The 18,121-nt window shown below is 40.3% G+C and overlaps 2 protein-coding genes across 2 annotated transcripts; both read right to left on the minus strand.

The window, feature by feature from the left end:
- Positions 1-5,980: 5,980 nt before the first annotated feature.
- Positions 5,981-7,602, minus strand: LOC125989035 (probable N-acetyltransferase camello). Its single transcript, XM_049755003.2, has 2 exons — positions 7,423-7,602; positions 5,981-7,130 (listed from the first exon to the last, which is right to left on the minus strand). The coding sequence occupies exons 1-2, from the start codon at positions 7,439-7,441 to the stop codon at positions 6,394-6,396; spliced, it is 756 nt and encodes a 251-aa protein (XP_049610960.1). The 5' UTR covers positions 7,442-7,602; the 3' UTR covers positions 5,981-6,393.
- Positions 7,603-15,657: 8,055 nt separating this feature from the next.
- pfdn4 (prefoldin subunit 4) lies at positions 15,658-17,946 on the minus strand. Its single transcript, XM_049755005.1, has 4 exons — positions 17,805-17,946; positions 16,963-17,070; positions 16,755-16,895; positions 15,658-15,952 (listed from the first exon to the last, which is right to left on the minus strand). Exons 1-4 carry the CDS (start codon positions 17,829-17,831, stop codon positions 15,821-15,823), a joined length of 408 nt encoding a protein of 135 aa, XP_049610962.1. The 5' UTR covers positions 17,832-17,946; the 3' UTR covers positions 15,658-15,820.
- Positions 17,947-18,121: the final 175 nt, after the last annotated feature.

Raw genomic sequence — 18,121 nt, forward strand, 5'->3', positions numbered from 1 at the left:
TAAGGGAGTCAAGAGAGATCCCAGTCATGACGAAAAAAAATAACACAGATGCCACTTCGAGGAGGAGCTACTACTATCAACTACTGACAACATAACTCCTAGACACAAATATTGGCCATTTTGAAAAAAGTCGTAAAAGTCTAGCATTCTTTTTGCCTCCATTTTTCCAGAGCTTTATACTTTTCACGTTCCAGCGTTCTCCTTGATTACATCCACTGGGTCACATAAATAACCCCTGAAGTGAACTGTAACTAAGCATTAGTCAGAGCGGCATGGAGTCTATCTAATAAGGAAAAACACGGTGGCTCGTGATGATGATGATGTTGATGTGTGTGACCCTGCTTTCCGTCAAAGGTGCAACGCCCGTGAAGGAAGAGAAAATGTTATTCCTTTCACTCCCACAGCCACTTAAGGGAACAAAACAAATTTCTGTTGAGGGGGTGGCGGGGCGGGGGGGTGTCACAAAAGACGCCCCTGACCCAACCAGCAGCTCTTTCCTAGCAACTGTCGCTAGGCACAACCAGGCCTGTTGGGGACCTTGTTTTTTTTTCTCTTCTCAAAAGAAGTTCACATTGCCCTGACAACTTGAACTGTGTTGAAACACATTGTGGAGGATTTCAAATTGTTCAATTTTGCACAGATGCGAACAATGTCAGCTGTGTAATTTACATCTCACATTTAAATGATAGAATAGAAAAAGAATGATCATTTCTCAACCACCCAGTTCAGATTATTTTGGGTGAATCCTTGTGAGAACCACCACTGTCCAAGATGTAAAGATGTGCAGCCATGTTTGGAGCGCAATTTGAGGGTCATACCGTGGTTCTTTTTGCATGTTGCCACACAAAGTTGTTAGAGTTCAGGCTGATTTTTCTGGCTGTGGTGGTGATTGCTAACATGTCATGATATACATCACTGGCGCAATCCTCCTAAAAAATACCACTCCTGTCTTTTAGGGGTAAAGCATTTTGGGAAAAGGGGACCAATCATCTCCTGCTCGGCTCCTCCTTGCCCTTGTCATGACGCTAACCACGAGTGACATGTTGGCTTTCAGCAGACCTCCCACCAACCCTGCCCTCAATTTTTACCTTTGCACGATCCTGTGAGCAAGCTGCATTATGGCAAGTTGATGGACGTCATTGAACTGCCAGTCTGGTCTGTGATGAAGGATATGGGTGGTCTGCTTTCTGTCACGGCAGCTCCTATGAAAAACAAGCGCATAAATGACTTTGATTGAAAATGACGGCATTAAGGTGGAGGTGAATGTAAGAGGAATCGCTTAGCTAGAAAAGAAACAAGAAGTAGAGTTTGGCATGCACACAAAAATGAACCAACATCTGGGTCAGGCCAGGTATTTTTTTTTATCTCTTGGTGTCTGTTATTCGATTATTTTACAAATGTCGTTTATTTATTTTGATTCACTTGTCTTATTAATACACTACTTTTTTAATAAGGCCTACATATTGACTCAAATCGACTCAAAGTAGGGTTTCAAACTCGATTTAAGGTTTCAAATTAGGATAAAATCTTGAAATCTTTTTTCACAGGCATTGCTTTCCGTTTCATATTCTCAGAACAAATCTTCTGTTCTTCTTCTAGTGTCAGTTATTGATGTTTGTTTCCTTTTTTTTTTTGTTGAAGGGAGTTTCTGTTGTCTGGCTTTTGTTACGGGTCAGACAACTGTTGGGCTAAATAGCCGTCAGCGTTTCTAGAGACTGTGTGGTTTTTGTATGGCTATTTTTTTTCTAATTAAAATCTAATTTGTACTGATTGAAGTTAAATTAATATTAGGGTAAAGTTGACGTCACTTGTCAACAATTTGGATTGTGCCTTTGGATAGTGTCAAAGCAGCCATTGTGTTGCCTTGCGGCCAGCAGCAGTTCCTCCACGTGATCGGCTTGCTGAACGCCACTTGAACTTTCACTCATTAGATGGCTGTGTGAGGTCACAGCCAGCGCGTGACACATGATTAGCACACAAAGAAGTGTTTTAAACCTTGTGACAGAGGCAGGCAGATTGTAAGCTCTTGAAATAATACTATTATAAAAAGATATTCAAATGACAGCATACAGTATCAGCATATGTCCGAAAATTAGAGGCTGGTTTGTTTACTCAACTGCAGATGGGGTGAGGCAATCATTGTGAGGTGGTTGGAGTCTTGGTGACTTGTAACTTGGGATTTTTAACACATTATTTTATTTTTTTATTTGAGTGCAAAACGTCCCATGCACCCTTATGCATTTCAATAGCCATCGGTCCACTGCACAGGAAAACAAACTTTTTCCACAACTAATTATGTGAGTGAGCAGGAATGGGGGATCAACATCTTGAGATGGCACTAAGAAATTCAACAACACATTTGAATGTGAAAAAAAAAAATGATGAAAAGTCTTAGCTGTAGAAAAATATATTACAGAATGTTCAGACCCAAGTGGCTCTTTGAGAGGGAGGAAAAGGGTAGATAACAACTTTTCATCTTGAGAAAATTACTCCTAGCCAAAAGATTGATAGCTCCTTTTCATGAATGTTGGCTTTTGAAACTTTGTTTGTTAATGTCCACATGTTTTGAATGTCGCCTCACTCCAGGGTAAAAAAACAATCATAGCAAAAACATTTCCTGTCCATAGCAATGACGTTTAAATTGGAAAAACAAATCACAGTGCTCTATAAGCAGGGTGTCAAACATCCAGTTTGGTGGTTAAATCCAGCCCGTTGAATAAATTTGAAAGTGAAAAATAGCTGAGTGACCCTGCGGCTACGTGTTATATTAAGACGTCTTTCTATCTGTTAAAAGAGAACCAGTAAATGTTTTTTTTTTATTTCAAAATTGAAAAACTGCAGAGATTTTAATGGCAAAATTTAAAACCCCACATGAAGAATGTTGTCCTACACTTTGGTATTGATCCAAGATTTTCCACATATTTGTGACCTTCTCTCAACTCATTCCGTAACAGTCTTAACTAAAACAGTGATTTTATTCTGGAACGCTCACTAAGCATCTAAACAGCAGCAAACCCCAAAGAGGTCAAATGAGTGATGGTGGTTTCGGTCCCTCAGCGTGATTGCGAGTACGAGGTGAGGGAAGTCGCTGAGTCGTGTTGACAAGAAGGCAACATGAGAGAAACGTTGAGCCGACTCGGCATGAATGACAAAGCGCCAACAATGATGCCTGATGAGAGCATCTTCTGGCTTCCTGCATGCACTCTTTTGATCATTCAGTTCTTCATTACAAATCACGGCTGTTGTGTGCCACTATCGTATTCTGTCAGAAGAAGAAAAAATAAACTCCAGTCGTACACACAGTGGGCCATTCCAGATTTGGAGAAATTGTTCCCCAAGTGGAATTTCAATCATCTATGCACAAAATAAAGTTGTTGCGACCTTACATAACAGAAAACATACATCAAGCTTTAAATGAACCTTTTTGCATGATTTTGTTGATAATTGTTATTATTAAAACACTTTGATTGACTAGATTTTTTTAAAAACTGCTCTGAGGTTTAGTGTCGCAACATATGAACATGTGACCCTGGGAACTAAAACCTGCAGTGGACCAGAGCACATGTAGACAATCATTCACTCACTTTTGGTGGATATGTGAAAATAGAGGAATGGATAAAATGAATGGATGTTACCATTCATAGCTGTAATGTTTCAGATCAAATTCCATCTGTTGCAGACCTAACTTTTAATTCATAAACATTATTATTTACAAATATTTTCTTGCATCTCTGATTAAAAAATGTGAAAATTAGTTGAAGTGTTTTTAGATGCTGGAACGGATTATTCCATTTTCCTTTTTACTATGAGAATTTTATTCAATTTTTTTTTTTAAATCCGAACAAAGCGTTGGCCAACCAGCTAACTGTATTGCAAAGGAAGAACTCCACCACTATCAGTTGGATTTGGTGGGGCACTGCTCTGCCTGCCCCTAATGCAGTATTAGCCCTGTCTGACATCTTCCACTCTCATATGCTATTTTATAGACTATATATTTGGAATTTATGTTAAAAAGAAGGTCAATCCCTTGCAGACTATTATATATTTGGTTTGAAAAACGATTAGTTCTGCTCATGCCGTCAACAATAATTATAAAGACCTCGATGCCACCGTGTCATTTAATTGTCTCGCCAGTGTTTTTATTCGCATTTTATACTGCAGAGTGAAGGTTAGTAATCTCTGAGAGCTTTGAAGAGAGAACAGTCTGTCTCTTCACCAGCATGTTGGAATCTCCCCAGGCTCATCACTGTCTTCAGTTATTATTAGTTTTGACACACACAAAAAACTCATTTAGAAATCATAGTTTGATAATTAAAAACCCAACTCATTCCATTCCCGCAGGAAGGTGAGCATGGGATGCTCGCAGCGGCTGCCAACATGCGTGTTCATTCCCAAAAAGTTGCTCCTCATCAGCAGTCGCTGGTCGGCCTCCCCCTTTATGACCCTCTTGTAGAATCAGCTCTTATTTCCATTTCAAAAGCCTTCACACTGATGCAAGTCAAATCCTGAGCAATAAACGTGGAAAAAAAAAAAAACGTAGAGGGGGACAAACATTTTTTAGCCGATAGTACAGCAACAGTGGGCAGTTTTAAAATGAATAAAATCCAACAAAAAAACAGAGTACAAACAAAAACAGCCGGAGATGCCAAAACTCAAAGATGTCCCACTGTGGAGACCCACCAGCAGCCATCATGGATTCTGTGCTTCGTGCAAACTCAATGCATTTGATTTTCGCTCCATGTTATTTTGTTTGTTTGGTTTGAGTGCTGATTGGGACCGAGTTCAGGCATTAGATGATTTGAAAGATACATTTTATACTATGCAACTTCAATCAACACAATACAACACATGCCCTGCAATCATGCGACATGATAGCAAATGAAGTTGCGTCTGCACACAAATGGAAACGCTCCTCTGTTATTCTTTTGTTTGTCATTAGTTCTAATCTCAGTATTTTTACCGTGCATGCCGGCCTGAATGCAATGCGTTATACTCCGTTCTTTATCCTCTTTGTATGCCGCACTCTTTCAGCTCCAAAGAATTTGAAATCTCCCAGTGTCCTGACACTATTGCATTTTTCATTGGTATTTTAAGCAAAGAGTTGTGAGGTCTTAGAAGACGGCTGGCATTAATTCCTCTGAGGTAGACGGATTCAACTTCTCCCTGGAAAGCGGCTTAACACAAAGTTCTCCCCCACCTCCAAATGACTCAATTTCTCACATATTTGAGCACACCCAAGAACAATAGCTAGACCGCAACACGGGCGCTATTTAATGTCCATAGTATGTTTCACACGGACATTAATTCAATTGAACACAAACTTCTAGGGTAAAAAAAAACAACAGTTTGGAAAACGAACGAACATGATGACAAAGAATATTCCAATGCCATCATCCACATATAGTATTGTCTCTGTAAATTTTGGACAAACGATTAGGTGAGTTATTTAACTCATTCACTACCATGGACGTCAAAGGTCTATTTTAACTGGGCTGGCAGTGAATGAGGCAATCAATGCTACAATGACCATAAAGTATGTAATAATGTTACGCAATACCATTTAAACTTTTGCTAATGCCTGCCAGGAAAAGTGCAAATACTCTTTAAACAGCCATTTATACCATCCATGTTGAACAGGAACTGTAAATCTGCACAACTGTTGTGAAAAGACTCATGAAATCATTTTTCATCCGTGTGAAACATTTTACGCATTTGATGGGCTAGAATTTGCGACATCGCCACATCGTGCAATTACAATCTTGTTTTTGAATCGCAGCAAAACCAGCGGCTGAGACTCGTCCACTCGTGAAATCGGTGATAGACAGGTAGAGATAAAAGTACCAGGCCGTTCTGGAACCTGCACTGAAAATAATGTCGCTTTGATATCACAACCTCTTCAACTGCTTCTCATCATTTTTCTGGGCACTACTCGACTACTTGTGTTTGGCCCACATGGACTAAACTCAATTTAACACCAACTCCTTGCTAACTCACTACCCCACAAGGGAGGCACTCTCTCTTTTTGTCAGTGGACATCAGATAGCGCTTCTGTTTTTTTTTTCTTTTCTGAGCCTAAACATTTTCCTCAAATGGCACAACACAGTACACTGAACCCATTTGTCTCTTTCAACTTAACTGCAGCATCACACATATAATCATAGCTGTTTGTGACATCAAAAGTCACCAAATGTAATTACAGCTTTTTTTTTCTTTCTTGACGAGACAAAAGGAGGCATTTATTTGAGGATAGGTATTTATTTGGTCAAGTGGATGACACACCCCGGTATTGAAGTTGGGTTGACATCTATTTGAGTGGAGCTACAAATTATTTTGCATTATGTAAGTGGAAAATATGCGCTTCACAGTCCAGGTTGGAAGAGGTCTTGGAGTCTTTCAGAGGAATTTCTCCATGCGCGTCACACTGATTCTGGCCAGTTTGGCGATCCAGCGATTGGAGTGCGTGGTGTTGTGCGACGACGTCGGAATAAAGCCGCTCTTTCGGAGGAGGGAGATAGCCCCCGTCTGTGGCGAGCTGACATCCAGCAAAAGACGAGCGAAGCCCCGTTCTTTGCAGAAGTCCAATGCCCGCTGGGTCAGCTGGGAGCCCACCTTCCTGCGACGCCACGGGAACGCCACAACTAAGAAGGACATCTCTCCGCTATCGCCGCTCCCATCGGCCGATGATCCTGTCCCCAATCTGCCGTTCAGGATGTCATGATGCTCTTCTTCGGTTTCCCTTCTCCCGGTCACCACCACCATGCCCACCACCCGGGACAGTTCTCCGTCTCCCGCCTCCGCCACCCAGAAGCCATTATTTGGGTTGTCCAGATAGTTGGCTTGGATATCAGCCATATCTGCGCTCAACCTTCTTAGCATGTAGCCCTCGTAGATCTCGTGGCAACAAAAGTAGATGACCCCTGCCCATGCTGCGCCGAAGAGCAATGCCTGGAAGTAGGAGCTGCCGCCGAGAATGTAGCCGGCCATAGAGATGCTCAGTGCCACACCCACGTGGTCCGGGTGGCTCATGGACTTGAAGAAGGCCGGGTATATGTTCTCACGAACGCCGTCACAAAACAACTCTGTGACCACACGTTGATCAGAGGGCCGGTATTCCCTGATGTTGAGCTGGACTGAATGAAGGAAGCAGGAGAAAGAGCTCAGCGAGGCTAATCTATGTGCAGCTTTAACATTCTTGCTGGATTTTCTGATATGGAAGCTAAGAACCGTGTTCTTGTTTTACTAAGGCAGTTTCTGTACCAAATGGATGCAAAGAGCAAATGTATAAAGCACAACTCAAATCAGGATCACAAAGGTTACTATAGAAATCTTTGGATGAGAATAACAAAATCACAAACACCTCACAGAATGTGACAACTATTCCTGAACTAATCAGCTAATTAAAGAAAATTCATCCTAACTTACGGTTGTTTTTCTGGGCCATGATGACTATTCTCCTCCTCCTACGTTTTTCGTGCACTATGAACTTCTCGACGCTGTGCTGGCCCCAAAACCTAAGCTACGTCTAATCAGCCAATCGCAGAGGGGATGCAAATTACTCTGAACAAATCCCTTTAACACCTCCCTCCAAACACAAACACGCATTGAGATCATCAAATGAAACGGCTGCCTGAGTGGACACGCTTCAAATCAAATAGATCACAGTGTTTGGATGATGGGATGTCTTTCCAAAGTTAATTATCTCAGCTGACGAACTCTGCAGTCAAGGAGGATGAGCACAAATCCCGATTAAATTAAAGCCTGATGTGAATTCAGTGTGTTCGTGCTTTTTTTCCTCCGAGAAATAATATTAGCTACAGCCATGTCCTCCCCCACACTGCCTTTAAACGTATTATCGTGAAAGCAAAGTTTATATGGTGACATAAACATGGTGGCAGGGTCCATGTCTTCTGATAAAGCGCCCCTCTCGACAACTGCGATTAAAGTCAAGTCAAAAATGTTCTTAATTATTTCTTTGCGCCCCTACTAGTCTAAATATGATAATCTGATCAATGTTGGATTTGTGGAATATGAATGAAGCAGAAAAATCCACCCCTTCTTGTCTCTCGGGGTGGCCATTTTATCTTGTATTGTCACTTAGTGGCCATTTTATCTTGTATTTTATCTGACTGAAATTATATCAGATATAAGCGCCGTTAAAGAAAATGTGTTCCCGGCCAATGAAAGCGGCTCCTCTCATTGCCTTTAAAACAAGCTCACAAAAGGCAAAAAGTTTTTGTCACTGTAGAAACAGAAATAGACAGTTGCACAAATTCTAGCCCATCAAATATATTTGTTATGGACATTTAATACAAGTATTGGTTATCCAATGCTAGTCTACAGTTACTGCAGTTATGCCTCATTTAAAATTCTAATGCCAGATGAATTTAACATCATGAGGGCATCAAATTCAAATATGTGACTTGTCATGGTAACATGCAGCCACCTAGCATTGTGGAATTAAGGTCAGGTTGAGGGCATGTTATGATGCAAACAGGAAATTTCCACGAAGCTTTCAGAGGTGCATCCATCTACGGAGACGCCTCCTCAAGGGTGCAGCTTCAGAGATGCTCGTGTGATTTGACAGGAACACCCACACACTCATACCTGCACTCAGAAATGTCGCATTTGCTGTGCTCCCTCCTCTACGACTGCATGCCTCTCTAAATTAAACCAACTTGCATTATATAACTAACTCTAAAGAACATTGGTGGAAGTTTCTTTTTATGGCATTTCAGAATGCAATCAATATTTTCCTAGAATGCTAGTGGTTATTTTCCATTCATCCATTTTCACCCCTACTTTTCCAATTCAGGGTGACGGTGTGGTTATTTTATGTTCCAATTCTATTTCGCTACTTCACGTTGACCTGTGAACTAGCATTCTACTCATTTCACATTCATGCTATATTTCTTGAAAAGGCCTATTGGCACGCCACTGATGCAATTCAAAACACGGATGACATGAACCACGGTTGCGTAAGCATCATGGTATGGGGGCGGGGGGAAGGGGATTATACACTATGATGTTTGGCATATTCATCTGATACCAGGGATCATGGATCAGTATGAATTAATGAGAATACTGAAGGAGTAATGTGACTTAATACAAATGTGGAAATATCCTTCAAACCACGCAGTGTCGTAATCAGCATCTTGCTTCCAGTTCAACAAAGTGGAGTGGCCAGAAAATGTGATGCAAAAAAACAAAATACTTTGTACTGGTGCCGTTATCCAGTGTTTTGAGTTTGCACATGAACACGTCTTCCCTTTTCCTCACTCGCTCGCTCGTACACACACACACACACCAGACACACACACACACACACACACACACACACATACACACATACACACATACATACATACATACATACATACATATTTTGAGACAGAGCAGCTAGAACTTTTGGGCGCAGTTACTTTTGAGTGGTCACAGGTTAAAAAAGAACATTCTACGTTGATTACCTGGCTATGATTCCACGAAACGAACACGCTTTCAAACAAACGACCTGAAGGTATTTACAGCTAATTTTAATTTATTGTATTGGAAATGAGCAGGAAGTACTTGAGGGCTGATTGGTCATTGTCACAAAACCAATTCAGTTGCTGTGGAAACACAACTGGTCTGCTTGGTATGCTTGTCACACGATGACCGCATTAAGAGTCTAAAGCATTAAATTCCTCCTCATATGCAGGCATCATTTAAACACACTCCACACAACTTCAACTCCAGCCCACTCGCTTCAAAACTTTGAAATTGAACCTGACGTGTCTCCAAAGTGCTTACGTGTCGTGCAAAAACAGCGCACAAATTTCCATTTAGTCCAAACGTCTTCCATTATTTTATGAATGCATTTCTGCATGTGCAATAAAGTGGCTCAGTACAGATGGAATGCTTTTATCTGGGAGTGCTCATCAAACCAAACGAAGTTGGATCACCCATGCTTTTTTTAACTTTTCATTTTTGTTGTGTATGAAGGACTTGACATCTTGTTAGTTTCTTTGATGAAGAATTTTCCCTTGTCACAATTGTGCACAGCTGTGATTCTTCAGGGTGTGCCCAGACAAAAGTGAGACGCGATCTCACCTCAAAGTGAGATGCTCAACTAATCATCATCCTGGAAATAAGAGGATTACACGCAAATGCACACTCTCTCAAGAGGCTAGCGAATATGTTTAAAATTCAAGTGAATAAATCAGAACACTGGCGACAGGGAGACTTATGGCAGGACAGAGATACAGAGGAACTGCTAAGGCGAGGATGTACTGACACACTAAAAAAAATATCTCCAAGGGCTGCATACAAAAAAATAGGCTAAAAGGGACACTTTGATATTGAGCACCCTTGAACCATTCTAAAACCAGTCCATCAGTGTACATGCAATGGAAATAGTCATTTCCTTCTGACAATGTTTTTTCCATTTATTAAGGCATTACAATAATCGGGCACTATTTTAGTTACACGTTTTTATGTATTTTATATCAACACGAAAATAAAAACAAATATTATTTGTTGTAGTAGTTGCCATTTCCCCAGGAGGGTGTGGATACATATTCATATAAAAATGTGATGTCACTGTGATTGACTGAAATCTTTTTAACGGTATACAAATTAAAAAAAACAGGAGGTCAATGTTGTTGATGAAAGTCTTGTCAACAGAGATATGGTAAAGAATACCAATACACAAGATTTCATCTTCTTCATCCTCGTTAATGTTTACATCAAAAAGATGGTGGGCTTTTCACCCAGAGTCAGATGGGATAGGCTCCAGCTCCCTTGTGACCCTAATGAGTATAAACAGCTTTGAAAATGGATAAATGCTATATTGGAAGACATAAATGTTGACCACAATAAACGTGAGATCCTTTTAAAAGCTCTTAACTGTCACGGTGCAAAATAGAGAATAACTGCAAATAATCCAGAGTTTAAAAAAAAAAAAAGTCCATGGTGCGCTTAGATATGCCGGGGGGGGGGGGGGGGCTATGTACAAGCTCACAATTTCACGATCACATAATTGTTATTGCTTCTCTACCGAGTGAGTCATAATAATCGTTGTCTAGGACAACGTAAGTGCATTGGACGAGTAGAAAAACTATCCAGAGGAGAAAAAAAAATCCACAGGGTGCTCATTCGTTGCACTCCAGTTATTAGTGATAATAGCTACCTTCACAAATAGAAATGAACAGAACGTAGAACTGTGTAATGAAATAAGGGCATACATAAATGGGCTGGAATCCAATTGCTTAAAAAGCAGTGAGACAGTGAGGATGGCGACGGGGGTCTGTTAAATAATCACAAGCCCGCCCTTATTACACATAGGCTCGATCACAAAGCTCATCATGACAATCTGAGTGATAGGACATAAAGACTTTGAGGATTTAAGGTAAAGTGTGGGACACAAACCTGATGTTTGCAGTCATTTAAGATTTATAAGGCACACAAATGTTGTAACTTGAGGTATTATGTTTGGGACTTTTATTAGTTTCACAATATTGAGTTGAGTCCCTTTGCTTCCTTGGACGCTTTGCAGGGATGTCGTTCATTTCATTACTGTCTATCACGTTGATCAGCCAAGACTGCAAAGACACGTGCTACTGCAGCATTAAGCGGTACAACAACAAAGACAAAGTCAGCCTGTGTGTGAGTGTGTGTGCTTGCAATTAAGATGGGCAAGCGCCCTGGGAACACTGCTTTCCCCGAGCTAACAACCTGCGGTTTATTTAAAGATTTCTTTATCTTCATTTATGAATGACTAGAAGTAGAAATCAAGGGAAGTTTTTTATTCCCACAATAATGCTCTCTTAGAATCACATCCCCTGCCCTGTGTGTGCAGCATAATGTTTAACACTGGATTTCCATTTCCGCAACAAAGGAAGCAAGTTAGTCATTCTACAAAAGAATTGAAAAAAATTCTATGAATATCATTACCAGTGGCTAAATTTATTAGAAAAACAATTTTGGACATACTGTAGCATAGCAACTTTGAGAGTGCAGACTAACTAGAAGACGCCTGACTAAGAGGGCTTCAGGTAAACCTCCCAACCATATACCGTATTTTCCGGACTATAAGGTGCACCGGACTATAAGACGCACCTTCAATGAATGGCCCATTTTAAAACTTTGTCCTTATATAAGGCGCACCGGATTATAAGGCGCACCATTAATGCATCATGTCAGATTTTTAATCCAAATTAAATCATTCTCCATTTATATTTTTTATTTCAACTTCAGACGCAACAAATTACTTTATAATCACAAAATAATGATCCATAGTCTTTTTGATTCATGATTCATAGTCTTCAGCGAGCCACTAATGACTGATTTCATGACACAATGTTTCGGGCTAGTTTAAATTTAGGAATTTGGTCCATATATAATGCGCACCGAACTATAAGGTGCACTGTCGGCTTTTGAGAAAATTTTAGGTTTTTGATGATTACAGGTATGTTCAAACATTCTCTCAAAAACGTTCGAACGTTCTCACAAATACGTTTGAACGTTCTTGCAAATACGTTTGAAAGTATTAGAGAGCTAAATGCACAAGTCAATAGCCTTCCCTTTGAACTGGCTGTAATAGAAAAGGGATGAATTACAAAACTTTCGAGTTCTGATGCAAAAGTTAATTCTCATAACTTTTCTTAGTGACGCTGATGTTAATGATAATGCGCAAGCATTTGGTCAGTTCACATCGGCAAAGCTGATGACCTCTGGGTGGCTCCAGCGAGCCAATCTAAAAGTCCACATGTTGCGCCTCAATATTCCTCAGACGGCATTTACCAAAGAAGAATGAATACTTTACATTCACCCCGGCAGGATTATGCTCTAGAAAAGATTTTAAAAAGCAGATCAGTCATATTAGCGCCGCGCCGACTCAGCTGTGCTGTCAGCCAATTAGCCTCAATTGATGTTGCAACAACATGCGCCGTCGTCATTCTCACACAAGGACTCACTTTTACGGCCTAATAGTATGCTACAACCGAGGGATAACAAGGACGAATTATGAGTTGTTTTCTCTTTTAAATCAAATTTTCCAGTCAGCATTGTAAAAGCATCTGCAATGTGGCCGTAAAATGTTTGAGATTCGCAAAGTGGTGACTCGGTATGGTGCTGTTTTTCCTACAAGACGGTGCATATTATATTTAATTTCAAAACACAATTTAAAGTTTGTATACAACTCAATTATTTGGATAAGTATAAACACAGTAAACAAGAAGCAGTTTGTCTTCCAAAAACACTGTGATGCGTGAAGAGGAACAACACATTCTGGTAACCTAATCGAAGGTGTGTGCTTAACATGGCCGCCTCTCAGTTGAGGTTATGGGTTTGAATTTCCTTCCCGAGTGGAGTTTTCATGTAGTCCGGATGCTTGTGTAGGATTTCTCCGGGTATTCTGGCTTCCTCTCAGATCCCCAAAACGTGCATGTTAGGTTCAGTGAAGACTCTACATTGTCTATAGGTGTGAATGTGAGAGTGAATGATTGCTGGTTTATATGTGACCAGTCCTAGCTAGGTCCCAGCTGACCCTTGACCTTAAGAGGATGAGAGCCTCTGTATAGAAAATAGCTGAACTCATTTTGCATTCTGTAACATTGCTCAGTCAGGCTTTCATGAAGAGCGCATTATGTTACATCAGAAATAATGATTTGATTGACAAAAACACTTTGCACTTGATTTCCGTCTACATTAAATCAAATTTGGGACAGTTGATTTTTGAAAGACAAAATGCTCTCAGCCAAACAATGTCACAGGCTTTAAAAGAATTTCAACACCGTCAGCTAATGGAGGTCTAATGGAAAATGCATATACAATAACTATTCATTCTGCCCTGTTCCCACTGTATTTATGTAAAAGTAGATATTGCTTTTATTAAGACTGCTCGTGGGAAATTACATTTCAGGAGTATATAAAGAAAACAGCAATTTCACTTGACCATGGAAAGTCACTTAGTGTACACATTACGTGACCTGGCCTTTCTTTTAAAATGTCTGTCACCAGATCACAAGTAGTCAATAAATCCAGTTTATAATCTGACTTCACTGTAAAATGTCTGGCCGAGGTCGCCTTTTCATTCAAAGCGTTTACAGAAACCAGTGTCTCTTGTGTAATTTAAAACCTGATTCATAGAAGTAATTATATAATTTGATCAACATTTATATGCTCAAAACACCACCTTGGCCAAGATAAAATTAAAATTAAAACTGCTGTCTTAAAAATTGGACTGACCCAGGAAGGTGGGTCAAATTGACCCAACTTTGGGTTGTTTTGCACAAATAAAACAATCATTTTGGGGGTTGTTTTGTACAATAAAAACATTGTTTCAAGCCCAGTCGGGTCAAATCGACACGTATTACTTCGAGAAGTGATACTATGGCTGCTGACTTTTACAAATCAAAGGTGCAGCATGGAATAAAGAAACCGCAGCATCCTCCGTGGAAATGTTTGACTGTTCTGACATTTGGACAATCGTGCAGGAGCAAAGGGCAAACACAATTGTTTCTTCACTGTAGCGCCACAGAGGAGATCACGTAGATGAGCCATCATTGGAGAAGAGATGTAGGTGAAGAGCACGTACAAAAAGACTCCACTTAAGCCTCGCTTTTGCCATATTCCAGTTTCTTCAAGGTTCTCTGATCACGTGTTTTGGTGCGGCGAGACCGACTGACATAACTTCTCGCTGGCCATGGTCATTTGTTTTTCAGTGCTGGGGAAACAGCGACCCGCTGTGGAGGGGCACTGCAAGTAGCATCACTTGCCAAACATTGGGAATGTCAATATATTTAATGAGAAAAACCACCGATGACTACCTTGAGTTGATCATTTCGGTTAATCTTAAAACTCAATTATAACCTGTGTCTAAGGGGATTGTGTTTAACTTAATATAAATTAATCTGTATTTTCATTTCTACTACGTCTCAAGTATCCTATGAAAACAAACATTAAATGTTTCCGAGTGGATAGTCCCACTGCATTGAAAAATGCCTAACAAGCAGTTTTCCCAGTGCGCTTAAAGTCAGCTCATCAACATGAGAAGAGAGTAAACAAGATCACAAGGGGAAATAAGTTCCGCCGTTTCCATGCATCTTCTTCTTTTAACAAGTGCTGTGTAAAGTATGCTGTGTGGTCTTAATTACAGGTAGTTCTTTATCAGGAATTTGGATGTGGAGCAGGAGAGTGCACAAGCAGGGGACCACTCAAGTGCGATCCACAAGCAGATCAACCAGCGATGTCTACTTCAACCATTTTATTACTCAATTGGCACTTATCTTGAACAATACTGTAGTTGTGATACATTTTTGTTTTTCTTACCTACCCACGACTGACCCTCATCATTACCATTTATTTTCTACTGCACTTGTCCTCATGGAGTCAAGTCAGCTTTGTGCGAGAGGTGAGCTAAATCCTGGATAAATTACCAGTCAATCGCAAAGCACATATTTACACATAGATAACACTTTATCTTTGAATCTAAAATGAATATAACATGCATATTTATGTAAAGTGGGAGGAAGCCCGACTACTTGTAGTAAACACCCACAAGCACAGGAGGAAGATACAAAATCTATACCGGAAGGCTGGAGCCAAGATTTGATCCCTGAAACCATTGGATTTAAAATATTTGCCACAAATTAACCTTGAAAAAAGGGAGACTGAATAATATATACTTGAATGGCATTTATTTATTTCATTTTCCCCCCCATTGTTGATTGTTGTCCTTGAGGTTCTTCACAATAACATCACAAGTCGGGTCCATCTGGACCTTCTGTTTGTGTGTCGAAAGTTCTGTCAAAGTCCTTACGAGGTGTGTTGACAATATCTCGCCTCAGCTTTCATCCGCCTCCAAGTTGATGTTGTTACCGAACTTGGCGTAGAGCTGCACCTTCAGATCCGACAACAGTTGCTGGATGGTTGACACTCGGTCATCAAGCTCTTTGACCTCCTGCTTCAATGCTTCCTGCTCACACAATCAAGCCACTTACAATTACACACAGTGGATGATTCAAAGGCCTGTTCCAAAGAAAAATTCAGTGGCTTTTGTTTTCCAGTTCAGTGCTTATTTTCCACTCCATCGTCTGCCAAGGCTGTCGTTATTCCCGGTCCCACGGTGCAGAATGGTGACGTCTTTTGCCTTTTAATTACGTAAAGTCGGATAAATGCGACCTCTCAGTTCAGAGAGATGTGTTTCGGATCTAGGACCATAGATGAAAGTGACCCATGTTGGACTTGAAACAAAAAATCAGTACCTAATAAGATAAAGACAAGTCTGTAGAACCCAAAGAAAACTTCAGTGGCGTACAACTTCGCTGTATCATAATGAGAGTTGCCTCTTGCATTTTGGTCACCTACATAAAGAGAGTAAAAAACCAGAGGAGCTACAAACTATATCCAAAGTTATACCTTTGTTTTTAAATGAGTACCTGTCCGACAGTGTCAATAAGAACTGACCATTATATTTGTGTAGATTTATTCCATCATTTTTAATCCTAATTTATTGATGTGTGGTTTTTAACCATAAACTCCCTTCACTGATTGGCTGGGAGAATTCACATGGTTCGGTTTGGATTAGAGTAAAACGTTTCTTACCCTGCACGGGTATAATTCATTGCTTTATGTTGTTTTGCATGAGTAAAAACAATAAAGCATAAAACGTAACACAATCAAAAATCACAGTTATATTCAATCAATGGAAATCATTTCATACAATGCATCAACTTGATAAGCATAGCGTGGTGATAGGAGATGTGAAGTGAACCTACCTTGGCAGCCTCCAGCATCTCTTGCGATTCTTCCTGCGTGTGACTAATGAAAACGTCACCGATTTGATAAGGGATCAAAAGTGAGTCATCGTCAAACAATAATAGGTCGTCGCTGGCGTCCTCCAAATTCTGCAGTGATTTCTGCAAGGCAAGAGAGCACATCAGTGGTGGGAATCACAGACATAGTCACAATATTAGCAAACCTCACCTTCTTTGCCTCAATTTCTTTGTTTAGCTCTGCCATTCGATTCGTGCTCCTGGCAAACTTGTTGATCTTCTGCTGGTCTTCAAAAGTGACATTGACATCTTCGACCCCCTAGGAGTGAGAAATGCAGGTTGGTGAAGTCAAACACAAGATACACGTATTGTTGAATTAGCATAATAAACTGTAATTCTGTGATTAGGAAACATTCTGGAGGTCTCAACATGCATAAAGACTCAATTTTGATAATCACGCATATCCTTGAGAAAATGTATGTATTTTAGGAGTCTACAATGCAGCACCTCAATTTAGAAATTAGTAGAACTGATACGATTTTATTCTACTGCTGTGTTTTTCGTTCCTACTGATGCTTTCATTCATGAATTCAAACGACACGGGCATGGTATTACGCTAACTTTTCTCCAAAACCCAGAAATTACACATACCTACAGGACACGCAACCCAGCTGAGAACAGAATGAAGCGAGATTAAACTCTGCAACCGCTATAATAGGGGAATCTGAACGATTTAACAAACGTAGTGCATTGTCATTTTGTTCATTCGTCTGTCTGCTTATTTAAAAAAAATGAGAGATCGTTTGAGCAACGAATATGCTATCCAACTAATTACTAATAAATCGCAGAATAATCACGCAGAATGACTGGCGAGGTAGCTGGCTGCTACTTAGCACATGCTGCTATGATTGAAATGAGGGTGTGACCGCTATCAAAAATCATCGGAAGCGCGCTCTTATACTACCGACAGTTTAATTTACAAAACACACAACATCTACACAAAAGCGGTAGTATATGCTGGAAACCAGAAATAGTCTTTTAAAATGAACTTACGGTTGTTGATTTTATGGTTGCAGCCATCTTCAGTTCTTCGTTGAAACAGTGGGGAAACGTGCGTCAGGATGGAGCTAACAGCGGCCCCATGCGCCGCGGTAGACCACAGTTTTTTCTCTCTCTCGAACAGAGAAGTGGGCACAACCTTTCAAGAAATGTTTGTTGTTGCATGAGGCATATTTTGCATTTTCCCATAGTTTAGAACAGTTTCAGGCTGTCTTAATTTCACACTTGGTAGTATGGTATCTGACAGGTTAGTCCATACAGTTCAAAGGTCATGCATGGGTTGTAAACTGCTGGGAAAGGCCCATGTACTC

The sequence above is a fragment of the Syngnathus scovelli genome, chromosome 2, assembly GCF_024217435.2.
Source record: "Syngnathus scovelli strain Florida chromosome 2, RoL_Ssco_1.2, whole genome shotgun sequence".
NCBI lineage: Eukaryota > Metazoa > Chordata > Actinopteri > Syngnathiformes > Syngnathidae > Syngnathus > Syngnathus scovelli.